Below are 13086 nucleotides of genomic sequence, written 5' to 3' on the forward strand. Positions count from 1 at the left end.
CAGGCTTTTCCCCAGCCTTACGAGGAGAATCCTCAAGAGAACATCCACAGAAAGCATTCTCTCGGGAGTCAGCAAGGCAGGGATGATCAGACAGCTTGCTCTGCTATGCGAGGCACTTAAAAACAAAGAGAAAGAAAGAAAACACAATATCTTATTCCGATCCACTTTTGTAGCAAGAGCATCTCATTTGAGTTCTAAGCTTCTTCCGTAGTCTTCACTCTGCAGAATATCTGTCCTTAACCTCAGATCCTTGAAATGTATATTGGTTTGTACCACCCATCTTATCCCCAAGCATGGCCATTCATGGGAATTGTAGTCCAACATCTGGAGAAGTCCTGAGAAAACAGCTGCTGAGTTCGCAGACACCAAGCAGCTGCACTTGTCAAAGTGGATTCAAAATAGATATGTCAGGAGGAGATGAAGAATTAATACTAAAGGTTTGGTGTTTAAGCAACTAAAAGAGACTAGTGAGACATTTCCCCCTTTCCTATAAATGTTATTTTGGTGAAACTGACTTTACTATAATCTGAGAAAAGAGCTGTATACAAAAAAAGAGAGGAAGAGCCAGGCTGGGATAGATTATTGGTCCATCTAATCAAAAACTCATATGTCATTGTGACAGGAAGTGGTGTTTATTAGAAGCTTCAGTGATATCATTCATTAGGGCCATGATGTCATCACGCAGGTGATGCAAGCTGCTTAATTTGCATCAGTCACCTAAGTGTCATTTGCACAGCAGTAACACAACATAACATAGGAATACAATCAAGATCAAGGCAGGTCCTAATACCACTCTATAAAGCCTTAGACCTCACCTAGAATACTGCATCCAGTTTTGGTCACCACACTATAAAAGAGATGTTGAGACTCTAGAAAAAGTGCAGAGAAGAGTGTTGTGGCCCACCAGCAGCTGGCAGCAGATTCGGACAGTGAGGAGGTTGGGGAGGAACCTGGGCCAGTTCCAGAGTCTGGGGAAGCCTCTGATGAGGGCTGTGTGTCGGAGGCAGAGGGGGGGGGGGGCAGAACCATATGCCAGTTATCAGCTGCCTTCAGAGTCAGACATCAGTGAGGCAGACGAACAACTGGATCCTGTTCCCAGTGTGTGCATGCACAGAGTTGCCAGACGAAGGGAGCAGTTAAAGAACGGGTTGACTTGGGAGTAAGGCCACAGCTGGACAATGAATGACCCTTCCCAGAGGAAATAAATGAGAAGCAAAGATATCAGCCTGTCAGTTCTCCAAGCCAGATAAAGTTTGTGGCTGTAAATCCTCCCTTAAAAGACTTTGCTGGATATGAATGAGCAGAGTTCACAGTAAATTAGTAAAAGGGGTTTTTGTTGGTTCAAGGCGTTTGCTTCATGCTGTTGGGAAGCCTAGGTCAGAACAAAGAGCAACTAAGCTGATTAGGGAACTGGAAGCTAAAACATACAATGAATGGTTGCAGGAACTGGGCATGGCTAGTCTAGTAAAGAGAAGGACCAGGGGAGACATGATAGCAGTCTTCCAATATTTGAGGGGCTGCCACAGAGAGGAAGGAGGCAAGCTATTTTCCAAAGCACCTGATGGCCAGACAAGGAATAATGGATGGAAACTGAACAAGGAGAGATTCAACCTAGAAATAAGGAGACATTTTCTGACAGTGAGAACAATCAACCCATGTAACAGAAGTTGCCTTAAGAAATTGTGGAAGCTTTCAAGAAGAGACTGGACTGTCAGAAATGGTGTAGGGCAGGAGGTTGGACTAGATGACCTACAAGGTCCTTTCCAACTCTATTATTCTGTTATATGTTGTGTCATCACTTACTCCCTTGCCTTTCCCACACCTATAAAGAAGTTGACTGTTATGCACGCAGCACACCAACATACAGATAATCCTCAACTTATGATCACAAGTGAACCCAACATTTCTGTTATTAACTGAGACATTTGTCAAGTCACACTTGACTTGACGCTGGCTGGGGAATTCTGGGAGTTGAAGTCCGGACATCTTCAAGTTGCCAAGGTTGAGAAACATTGGTCTAAATCACATTTTCCAGTGCTGATTATCACTAAATGAACTGTTGTAAGTCGAGGATTACTTGTACTTTTGCTTTTTAATACCTTACAAAAGTGTCCCCTCCAAGGCACATTCTTTCTCTCCGAGCGGCTTGTCTCTCCTTTTAGTGTACAAAGCAATGAATGCGGGGAAAGCCTCTCATGCCTTTTGTGTCTGCTTTGAATCAAGCTGACCTCCAGCTCTGGCATCATCATGGCAAAGAGAAGAAAATGTCCCAGCCTTCATTTTTTCTGCACTAAGGATTTTTCCTCTCTCAGCATCCTTATCACGAAGTCCCTGCCCTGCCTTGCACAGGAGAGAGAAAATCCAGCCAGCTACCAGTAGGTGGCTCCACAAGAGTCACAAGAGCATAGAAAATACAAAAAAAATCTGAAACTCCACCACCTCAGTTATTGTCCACAATGACTGACAGCCAGTCAATGGAGTTTTAACCTGTTCTGCGGGACAGCCTATTCCCCAAAGCACCGGAGGGCAGGACAAGAAGTAACAGTTGGAAGCTTACCAAAGAGCGATCCAACCAAGAACTAAGGTTCCTGACAATGAGAACAATTAACCAGTGGAACAGAAGCTGCCTTCAGAGATTGTGGTTGCTGCAATGCTGGAGGTTTTTAAGAAGGGATTGGACAACCATTTGTCTGAAATGGTAGAGGGTCTCCCGCTTAAGCAGGGGGTTGACTAGACGACCTCCAAATTCTCTTCCACCTGTGTTATTCTATAAGTAGGACCACTCTCCAGTCCATGAACATTGGCCTGCAAAGTGAGCCTTGATCATCAAGCTACAATCTTGTCCCTTCTGCCCCCCTCAAGCCCAGGATTCAACGACAAATATTTATTGGGTTTAGACTTTACCCTCTGCAGGGTGCCCCAATTGAGTTATCAGCTGGGTAGCAAAACTCTCAGCTAAGGCTGAGAGCTAATCCAGACTCGAGGCTCTACAGGGGTGCTGGGCGTGACTGGATCTCAGCACCACTTGAAGAATTGGCACATTGGCTGTTGTGATGTGTCACTTCCGCTCTTACTAAGCAGCTAATTCCCAATGCTGTCATGCACAACTGTGGGAGAGACACATTTTGCATGGCGCAAAGTGTCTTTCTTGGGGCCAGTTCTGCTCATTGTGTCACCAGCAGATTTCCTCTGCATGGGATTCCAGGGTGGAGAAATGAATATCGAAACAAGCCAAAACTCCCCCCCAAAAATCACCCAAAGTTCCGTGTGATTCAATGCATCAAAGAAGCCTGGTGCTAAAAACATTCCCTTAAGAATAGCAAGTTTGAAAGACTGGCACTTCTCAGCCTACTCTGTGTAATTTTGAGGAGAATTTAATTTCAGGCAGCCCACTGAGCTAGGAAGGGAAGAAAAGGGGGGGACTATTTGCTTCATCAGCAGGGGGGCCTCGTCGGATTATCTCCAGGGGAAGGTGCTTTCTGCCAAAAAAAAAAATGTCTTTTGCGCCTCTGCCAAAGACGGTGAGGCAGTTCCTCTTTCAGGCGACAGAAGTACTGAAGCCGTTTAATGCTGGAAGAAGTGCTAGGTAAACATTTCCTAGACGTGGGTTATTTGTGTGTGTGTTTGTGTGAGTCTGCACCTTGTTAAGGTGATGGATGAAAGCATATCCCAGTCAGAGTAAGGCACTGCAACAGAACCAGAAATAAATCTCTGCAGTGCAGGAATGATTCCCAACATCCTGAAGAAGCTTAGGTAACTTGCACGATGGAATGGAGTGTGAGGGTGACCTTGAAGGGACAATGGGCCTAGAAAACAGATAAGAGAGGAAGGATCCCCCCCCCAGTGGATTAGTGATAAAGAGAAGAAACTTAGAAAAGGATGGGAAATGTGCACCTTCGGACTTGCTGGATACGGTTGCTGTAGTCTTACAATAAAGTAGAATTAGTTTCTTTGGTCATGTTTTCTTTCTGGATGACCAGGAAAGTTGATACGCCTCAATCCTTGTGGCTAACACAAGACATGTCTACAGCTGGATGCTTATTTTGCTCTGAGCCAGAATGTGTAGCATAGTCCTCAACTTACGACCACCATTGAGCCCAAAATACGTGTTGCTGAATGAGAAATTTGTTAAGTGGGTTTTGCCACATTTTATGACTTTCCTTGCCACAGTTGTTAAGTGAACCAATGCACTTGTTAAATTAGTAACATGGTTGTTAAGTGAACCTGGCTTCCCCATGGACTTTACTTGTCAGGTCATAAAAGTTGGTCGCATGACCTGGGGACACAGCACCCGCCATAAATACAAAACCAATTGCCAAGCCTCTGAATGTAAATCATATAACTACGGGGATGCTGCAATGGTCATAAGTGTGAAAAATGGTCTAAAGTCCCTTTTTTCAGTCCCGCTGTAACTTCAAATGGTCACTAAGAAAACTGTTGTAAGTCAAGAACTATCTGTATTTGGCTTGTGTGATGAGAGAGCCTTATTTATTTTATTGTATTTATTTATTTGCCGCACATCTTACCACAGGGTAACTCTTAGGTGGCTCACAGGTACCTAAAAGCTAAAACAGAAAAAGTTAAAAACAAACATTAAAACACGTGAGGTGGGGAGGGGGGGACTCTTATTACTCAATCAACCACCCCCATTGACTGGGCCCCAACCCTCCTGTCTTCTCATAAGGGCCTGAAGACCTGACTCGGCCTGGAGGCCCAGTGGGGGCCCAGCGCAATGGGGTGGTTGATAAGAGACACCCCCCCCTCTGGCCCTGCCCTCCTCATGTGTCCTTGTTTGTTTGTAACTTTTTTCCGTTTTAACTTTTATGTAACTAGGCTGCCCAGAGGAAATCCACCGTTGTTGATCATTGAGGCTGGTGTACAGATCCAACCAAGTCAACAAAAGACTTGTCTTAGCACTACATGCGGGGGGGGGGGGGACTCTCCTGGGACGGTGCACAGGGTGGGATGGGAGAACACTGGGGGGTGAAGGGGCCTGCCCCACAGAAACAGCTCTGCCCGCCCTCCTGTTTCTCAGCAGTTTTGCTTTCCTTTTTTTGCAATTGCAGATGCCTCCATCAAACAGGATGGATCCTTCTTCACACAATCCCATGCAACAGGGCCTAAATAACCCCAACCTTGGCAATCAGCCAGGCCAGCAGCAACAGCAGCAACAGCAGCAGCAGCAGCAGCAACAGCAGCAGCAGCAGCAACAACAACAGCAGCAGCAACAACAGCAGCAGCAGCAGCAGCAGCAGCAGCTCCACCATCGGAATCCCTCTCTTCCTCCCCCACCATCACGCCAGGCACCGGGACAGTCAGGCACTGGAGGCCCAGCACATGGAGGGGAGCTGCCTTTCAATCCTGGGATGGGAGGGCCACCTGGGCCTGTGGATGGGCCTGAACCTTCTCTTGACGTAAGTAGCATGGGGCTATCCCTCCTAAGCTCACCTTCCCCTCTTTTTCTGGATATGCCCGAAGCTCCAAATTCCCTCTCCCTCCCCCAGCTGCGCCCATGTGTAGGAATACAACTGGTGTGATGTACCTCAAGACAACTGGACATCAGAAGGTCTCCCAAGAGGCACACAAAGTGGAGGGAAGGGACCCAATATGCTGCCTTGCCAGCATATTCTCCTCTGCTCCCTCATTGTTGAATGGTACTATGTAAATCTTAGTGGCTTGTTAGGAAGGCTAGAAGCTTCCACAAAAATTGGCCACCTGGGGGAACATCCCTTTCGAGTTTCTCCATCACCCAGGTCATGTTTGTCCCAAAGGTGCTTTTTCAAGAGGCAACGGAACTTCATTTTTCTTTGAAGAAGCTTCTTGAACTCAGAATGGAAAGATTTATATTCCTTGCAGGCATTCGCATTCTTTTTATCTTTCCATTCCCTACCATCCCGTGGGAGCTAAAGAAGCTTCTTGGATGAGAAGTGAAATGTCTTCAAAGAAAAACAAGAAAGTCCAATTGCCTCTTGAAAAAAGCACCTTTGGGACCCACATGGGGGAGCAGACTAAGGAATGAGATACACTTAAGTCTCTACAAGGTCTGTTTAGCACCTGGAGCCACACCAGGGGTGGGTTCCTGCCAGTTCTAACCTCTTCTATAGAAGAGGTTCCACAAATCTACAGTGCCGTTTAGAACCGGTTCCAGCTGCCTCCCCCTGCCCGTCTGCACATCATCAAGATGAGGAGCGAGAGGAATTCTGGGAGTTGAAGTCCACAAGTCTTAAAGCTGTCAAGTTTGGGGTTTTTTTTTTCCCTAAAGGGTTAGGCGTGCAAGGGTCTTGTAACTTGACAGTTTTAAGACTTGCGTGCTTCAAATGCCAGAGCTTCTGAGCCAACATTTTGGTTGCTAAGCAAGAGTGTTGCTAAGTGAGTTTCATCACATTTTACAAGTTGGCCACGCCCACCCAGTCACATGGCCGGCAAGCCACTCCCACCTGGTCACATGGCCGGCAAGCCACTCCCACCCAGTCACATGGCAGTAAGCTACTCCCAGAAGGCAAGCCACACCTACAGAAGAGGTTTTAAAAAATTTTTGAAACCCACCACTGAGCTACACCCACGTACAAAATAAATCTTTGAAAAATTCAATAGTTCTTGTTAGTTTGGGAAGCAGAAAGGGCTTGTTTGCCCACCTTATCTCGCAGGTAGTGCAAAGACCTTTCCCTGCAGACTCAGGGCAACATTGCCATGGTTAGGCCACGGCCTATTTAAAAAGACAGTTAATATTTATGCCTTTCTTTCTGCCATAGGCTTTTAATATAATTGCATCCAATTTAAAATGCAAGTCAAATAATAAAATCAGACATACGAGAATGAAAAAGATAGTAATCCACACAAGACTTGCATCAAGGTCACCAGATGGGAAACATGATGGTGTGGTAATACTATTAATAGTCCAACGGAAGCCCATCGTCTTCACCTTTGGTCAGAAAAGGGAGAACTGGGTGTAATCTTTGGAAGAGGGCATTCCAGCACATATTATTATTTAGCGCATGGCAATGATAAATTAGCCAGGAAGCTACAAGGCTAATACAGAATAGTAGGTGCCTTCCTTATTATTCAGCGGAACTCCCGCACAGAGAGGTCCCATCCCACATGTTGGCTAGTTCCGTATATTGTCTTTGTCACTTATCAATGGCAGACAGACCCACATCTGACAGTCAAGGCAGAAAAACAAGAGTTGGATTTAAATATTGTTTATATTGGTGCTGAGGGTTCAGTCCCAGAATTACAGGTCTCCATTAAGGTGAAGTGCAAAGGCAAGAGAGCCTCAACTTGGCCGTTAGAAGGTGACACCCTCAGATTTCCCCTGTGGGGATGGTCTCAATCTTTCTCCAGGTCTCTTGCTTGAGGCTTTCTTGTCCTTCCCCCCACACCCACCCCAATATCGTTTTTCTTGATTGTGTATGATTTTGAACCTGCAACCTGGTCAGGTTTGTGATGTTCTACCACCACAGAGCTAGCAAATAACCCTGATTATCTCTGTCTTGTCCTCAGCTTCTTCCTGAGCTGACAAATCCAGATGAGCTGCTGTCCTACCTGGGCCCCCCCGACCTTCCCAATAATAGCAACGATGATCTGCTCTCTTTGTTTGAGAACAATTGAAGCCTCCCCAGATGGAACCCTGGCATCATGCTCCACCTGCCATGTTCTCTCTCTCTCTTTCTCTCTCTCTCTCTCTCTCTCTCTCTCTCTCTCTCTCTCTCTCTCTCTCTCTCTCTCACACACACACACACACACACACACACACACACTCTTTCACTTACAATTTATCCCGTAGCTTCCCAGGCTGTCATCAAGAGAGAGACCTTGCCTTGTATCCCGGTGGTAGCCATGAAGCCCTGCTAGTGAATCAGTGCGCGGGACCTTGGCCAGGCAGCCATCTCCTTTTGCTAGGATTGCCTTTTGTCTATAAAAGGGCTCCCATGGGAGACTAGGAAGGCTTGTTTTACTTGTTTTGATAAATCCTTCCAGCCCAGGAGAGATGGCGCTGCTGCTGCTGTTGATGGGGACTGAAAAACGGCTTTTTATCATGTTACTGAGGCCAGATCAGGTAGAGGGCATTGTCTTGCTTCTAATAATATTCCCAAGATAGCTCTACAGCCAGGGCAGGAAGAAATGCATCTGGTTAGCCTTTGGAAATGTGACTAGAATTGACAACTCCCATCATGTGCATCATTCTTGATAACTTGAGATGAGTATGTCTGCCTGATCATCTGAAGCTATGGAATGAAACTGACACCTAACACTTCATCCACTTTCCTCGTGGATTTTAAAGAACAAATCCCAAGGAACATCAGAGCTCTGCTACATCTAGAGAAAGCAGATCAAGCTTGCCTGCTCTTATCTGTCCCTGGATCTGGAGCCCTCCTTCCCATGAGCTACAGTAGTTCTCCCTGTCCATCCTCTACAGCCTTGATATGGACAGAGCAGCAGTTCCCCATGTGGTTTCCAGCATCGTGGTGAGAGCATCCTCAAATTCAGATGAGCAACCTGCCCGCTGTCTCTCTCTTCAAAAGGAGGCTATTCCCCGCAGAAGGACCCCAGGCAAATTCCAGCTAGGAAATCTTCCCCTGTGACTTCCTGCTGACTGTGAAAGTGAAGAAACGCATCTCTGACTGAAAGAACCAAAGGTTCCTCAGATATAGCCTGACAGATCGCCTCCGTCAGTTGATGGATCCATCTACAAGCACAACAATGTACATAATGTAGAAACACTAAAAGAAACAAACAAAAAAGAAGAAGCGAGGGTGGGAGGAAGTGAAAGTGGGAGGGATGGGAAAGAAAATGTTTTAAAAACTCATCACACTTGTTGTATAGTCTCATGGGGCTCCCCAGGCATGGGGCAAAAGGTCCTCTGTATAAATGTGCATAAGCTTCCTAGATTGTAATATAGACCATTCCACATGAGACAGAGTGCACCATCCAGAGACGTGATGCTTTTAGCCATAGCCGGGGCTTGTCCCTTGCATTTGATCTGTGGGGATCCCGCCAAAGCAGAGTCTGGATGCTGAGATTTTACTCATTTTAATCCCGAGCCCCCAAAAGTTAAGTGGCAAACGAGACAAATCCCAAAACTTAAGTTTTAAAATACGTGTGTGTGTTGGCCTTCCTTTCCCTTCCATCCTGCCCAGGAACCTACTTTGGTTAAGGGTTGCACTTGGGATGGTGGTGAAGAGATCCCAGGTGTGATCTGTCTGTGAAAAAATCAAAGCCATTGTTTGTGGCCAGGTTTCCTGAGCCAGGGAATCCCTGAGTCCCAAGTGCTGACAGCTCTGTTGACTTTCGTGTATCTTGTTTCATTATTGCTATATATTAAAGGATTCTTTTTGGTGGGGCTCACCAAATATCTTTTGTGGGCCGTTGACTTTCAGGTTTGATTGCTTGCAGCCTTGAGGAGTAAAAGGGGGTGGGGAGGGCAGATCACACGGTGAGTTATTTTCTCCTCCTAGAATATAGGAACTCATTTCTTGAAGAGAGAAGTCAATGACCAACCCAAGGCCAAAAAATATTGAAATTGGCAACCATGTCACAGAAACCAAAGAATGACTAGGAGCATAATTTTGATTAGGGTATAACTATAATAATTTGTGTGGTTTGAGATGGTCCATTGTCGCAAGAGGCAAAATTAACCTTGAGGGCAATAGAATACAAGCACTGTAGAGGATACAACTTTGGAAGCAGAGAAATATTTGGGGGCCATGCTAAAAGGTTAAAAAGATGGTGGAGGCTGAAAGGGTGCCACCCCCCATAAATAGCTATTTAAAAAATCTCTCCCTCTCTAAAACTGATCGATGCTTCTCCTCTTTTAAGAGAACCTGGTATTCTTATATGTTCCCAGCAAAAACATGAATCTTATCTCTTCTAGGCGTTTGTGCTAGAATTCAGTAAACCTTGGCCCATTTTCATTCAAATCTGAGTGATGGAGAAAAGGAAACTCGGCTACACTCTCCTATTACTATTATTAGAATCACCCTACATGAAGCACCCCAAATCAGCTACTATCCTACCAAATTAGAGGTTGCGGACATCTCAGAGGCAGATAGGGTGCTGGGATTGTCATGCATGTCCAGGTTAAGCCTCTATGTTAAGTTGTAGGACTTTGTGCACAACAAGGAAATAAATTACTGCAGTGTTAGTTGTCCTGGTATGCCAAGGAGAACGGAAAGTTACAATACTTCTCCCCCAAAAAAGAGAGCAGGGAACATGTCACAAGTAGCACTGCCTCCTTTGTACTAAAGAAAGTCCATCAATCAGTGATATATAGCCCAAGTTTTGATGGCCCCAGAATAATTTCTAAAGTCTGCTGCAATTAGAGATTTTTGCAACCTCAGGAAGCATGTTGATGGCACTGGGCCAGTGATTATAATGGCAGTGCCTAGTGAGCTGGATCTTGATGTAGCTAGAGACAACTATTAAAATTACTGAGATTTTGGTCATGTCTAACTAAACTCCTATTAATTTCAGGTATGACTGAATCTGGATCTAGCCTTCCTGTGGGCATGCATGTTCCTGTCCCTTTCAAGTCTAGGAAATCTACCCTACAGGTTTCCTTTGAAGTAGTCCAAAAAGTTAAGAATGACTGAATGAAGAATAATTGACGCCTTTGAACTGTAGTACTGGTGTAAATTATTGTGTATACCATGGATGGCCAGAGTAACTAACAGAGGTGGTTAAATCGTTTTAAACCAGACACATCACTCTAAGCTAAAATCATAAGGCTACGTCTGAGTTACTTTGGCCATGTCATGCCTGCAAATTCATTGAAGAAGGCAATGATGCTAGGAATGGTTGGTGAAAAAAGAAGAGTCAAGCAAAGAACTTGCTGGCTTGATAACATCAAATCTGATACAAAGATGAACATCCAACAACTGAAAGCTGCTGTGCTTCACAAGGTCCCATGAACAACACTTGCCTATAAAGTCACCAAGAGTCGGACACAACTAAATGGTTAAAAGAACAATTCCAAAAGAGAAGAGCTTTTAGCAAGTTGAATCTCATTCCTAGACCAAGTCCCAGAGTTCAGCGGTCAGACACTTTGAAGTCGTCCTGGTGCTGGATGTTAGAAGAGTCTGAAGGTGCCCTGCATAATGGGAGAAGGGTCACTGGTGCAGCACCCATATCAAGGTTCGATCCCCCATCTCCAGTTCAGCAGATTAGGTTGCGAAATGCATTTGTCTGACATTTTGGAATGTCTCTGCCACTTTTTATAGGCAGTAGTTGGGATAGATGGAATTACAACCGGTCTGGTAGACTGCAGGTTCCTAGTAGTCTAGGAGAAAGTCCAGGGTTAAATATACTCAAGGCTATTTCTAAGTAAAAGAGAGAGAGGGAAATCAGGCAATAGACGACCGGAATTCCTGAATCCCAGATGGTCTCCAGGAAATGGAGGAAATTTCAAAAATCAAAACTTTGGGAAGGGAACGCAGTATGAAAATTTTCCTGGAGCGTTAACCAACAAGGGAGATTTGAAAGGCGCTTGTTTTGTACCCCAAGAAAAGTTTTGGAAGGAACAAAAATAAACTAAAGGCAGTTCTTCTTGCTTACAAAACAACCTACCGCAAAGCTCAAGGAAAGCTTTTAAAACAAAGTGGAGAAATCATTAAGGGCTAAAGAGATCTTGATTGCTTAGAATTAAATCTCCAAAAGGAAGTGTGAGACAGACAGAACAGAATCTACTCAACATAAAACTAACAAAATATAGGAAGCACAATAGAATGTATAATTGTCAGCAAGGACATCATTCTTCCGGATGATTTTGCCTGGGGATGTTAATGATGTCAGGTCCTTTATACTGAACTTATGCAGATTACTGGGAAAAGGAGACAGCCAAGATGCCACCTTTAAAAAAAAATAGCAAGTCTTAGAAATAAATTGATTGAGCCTCCCTCTCGTGATATGTAGAAAATTAATGCTAAGGATGATAAGAATTCCCCTACAATTTACAATTAGGTAGTTCTGCAGATTCTGAATGTCCTCCCCAGGCCCTTCAGACGTCCCTTATCACCAACGCATGCCCAAAGGAATACCCCATTCAGCACTTTTCTTGATTTACAGACCATGAGTGAAAGCAAGAAGAGGTCATTTTGATTGATAACTCATAGCTCATGAGTTCAATATCCAGGTAAGACCATTGCTAGGAATCACATGCCTGCAATTATGTAGGCTTACTGGTTTTCACCAATTAATAATGTACTAGATTATAATATATTATTCAGAATAAGGCTCTTTTTTCTTTCTGCATTGCCAAGTATTTGTTCTACTGATCACCACTATCACCCCAGGGGGCATCCCAATAAACATATTATGGGTTTCTAATGAAGGAGTGCTTGCTTTTATCAGCACACCAGGAAGCCTGAGCTCAATTTTATCCTAAGACCGCCATACATTTTTTTTCTTTGGCAGCTCTGAATTGTCAGAAAAAACGTCTGTATAAATGTTGCTGCACGGTTGTCATCCTTTTCTCACTAGATTATAATAAATAACTGAAACTCAGCTTAACTCAAGGTTATTCCAGGTGAAGAACACAACTGACCTTTGATTTTGAAGCGGGCCGTAATGAAATGAAGACATGGTGGGAGGGGGTGAGGGGAGTGAAACTGAAAGAAACTGGTCCATTTTTACCCACAAAATAATCCATCACTTATTACCATTGATTTTAATTCTTATTCATTCTTTCTCTGGAGAGATATAATTGGGCTCATTTATTACCTGGTTGACACAGACATATGCATGCCCCATTGGGCATGTAAACAAATCCCACAATAAAGAACTATTTTCTCATATTCTCAGCATCCAGAAACTTCTGACAAGGAATAACATAGGTTAATGAATGGCTGAACATCTCTCTCTTCCTGCTATTCCCTCCAATGGCATTTCACTGGCAGAAATAAAAGCATAAACCAGCCTCCCTCAACCCCGCCTCCATCCCAATTGTACTCTGGATGTGCTGGGCAACAATTCTCAGAATCTCCATGTATGGCCAATGGGAGTCATAATTCAGCACATCTGAAGATAACCATGCATAGCAATTACATTCCTGGAGAGGACAATGCAACAGACCAAACCACTCTGAAGTCTTCT

At 44.5% G+C, this 13086-nt stretch overlaps 1 protein-coding gene across 4 annotated transcripts in view; it reads left to right on the forward strand.

Annotated features, from left to right (window-relative positions):
* Window positions 1-10835, forward strand: part of ZMIZ2 (zinc finger MIZ-type containing 2) — a 91438-nt gene extending 80603 nt beyond the window's left edge. For all 4 annotated transcript variants that reach the window (XM_032228737.1, XM_032228733.1, XM_032228736.1 and 1 more), the window contains exons 18-19: window positions 5067-5414; window positions 7501-10835. In XM_032228737.1, the coding sequence (XP_032084628.1) occupies window positions 5067-5414; window positions 7501-7608 (456 nt within the window). In that variant the 3' untranslated portion in view covers window positions 7609-10835. The remainder of the gene's footprint in view (window positions 1-5066; window positions 5415-7500) is intronic.
* Window positions 10836-13086: the final 2251 nt, after the last annotated feature.

This window comes from Thamnophis elegans, chromosome 13 (assembly GCF_009769535.1).
Source record: "Thamnophis elegans isolate rThaEle1 chromosome 13, rThaEle1.pri, whole genome shotgun sequence".
In the NCBI taxonomy this organism is placed as follows: domain Eukaryota; kingdom Metazoa; phylum Chordata; class Lepidosauria; order Squamata; family Colubridae; genus Thamnophis; species Thamnophis elegans.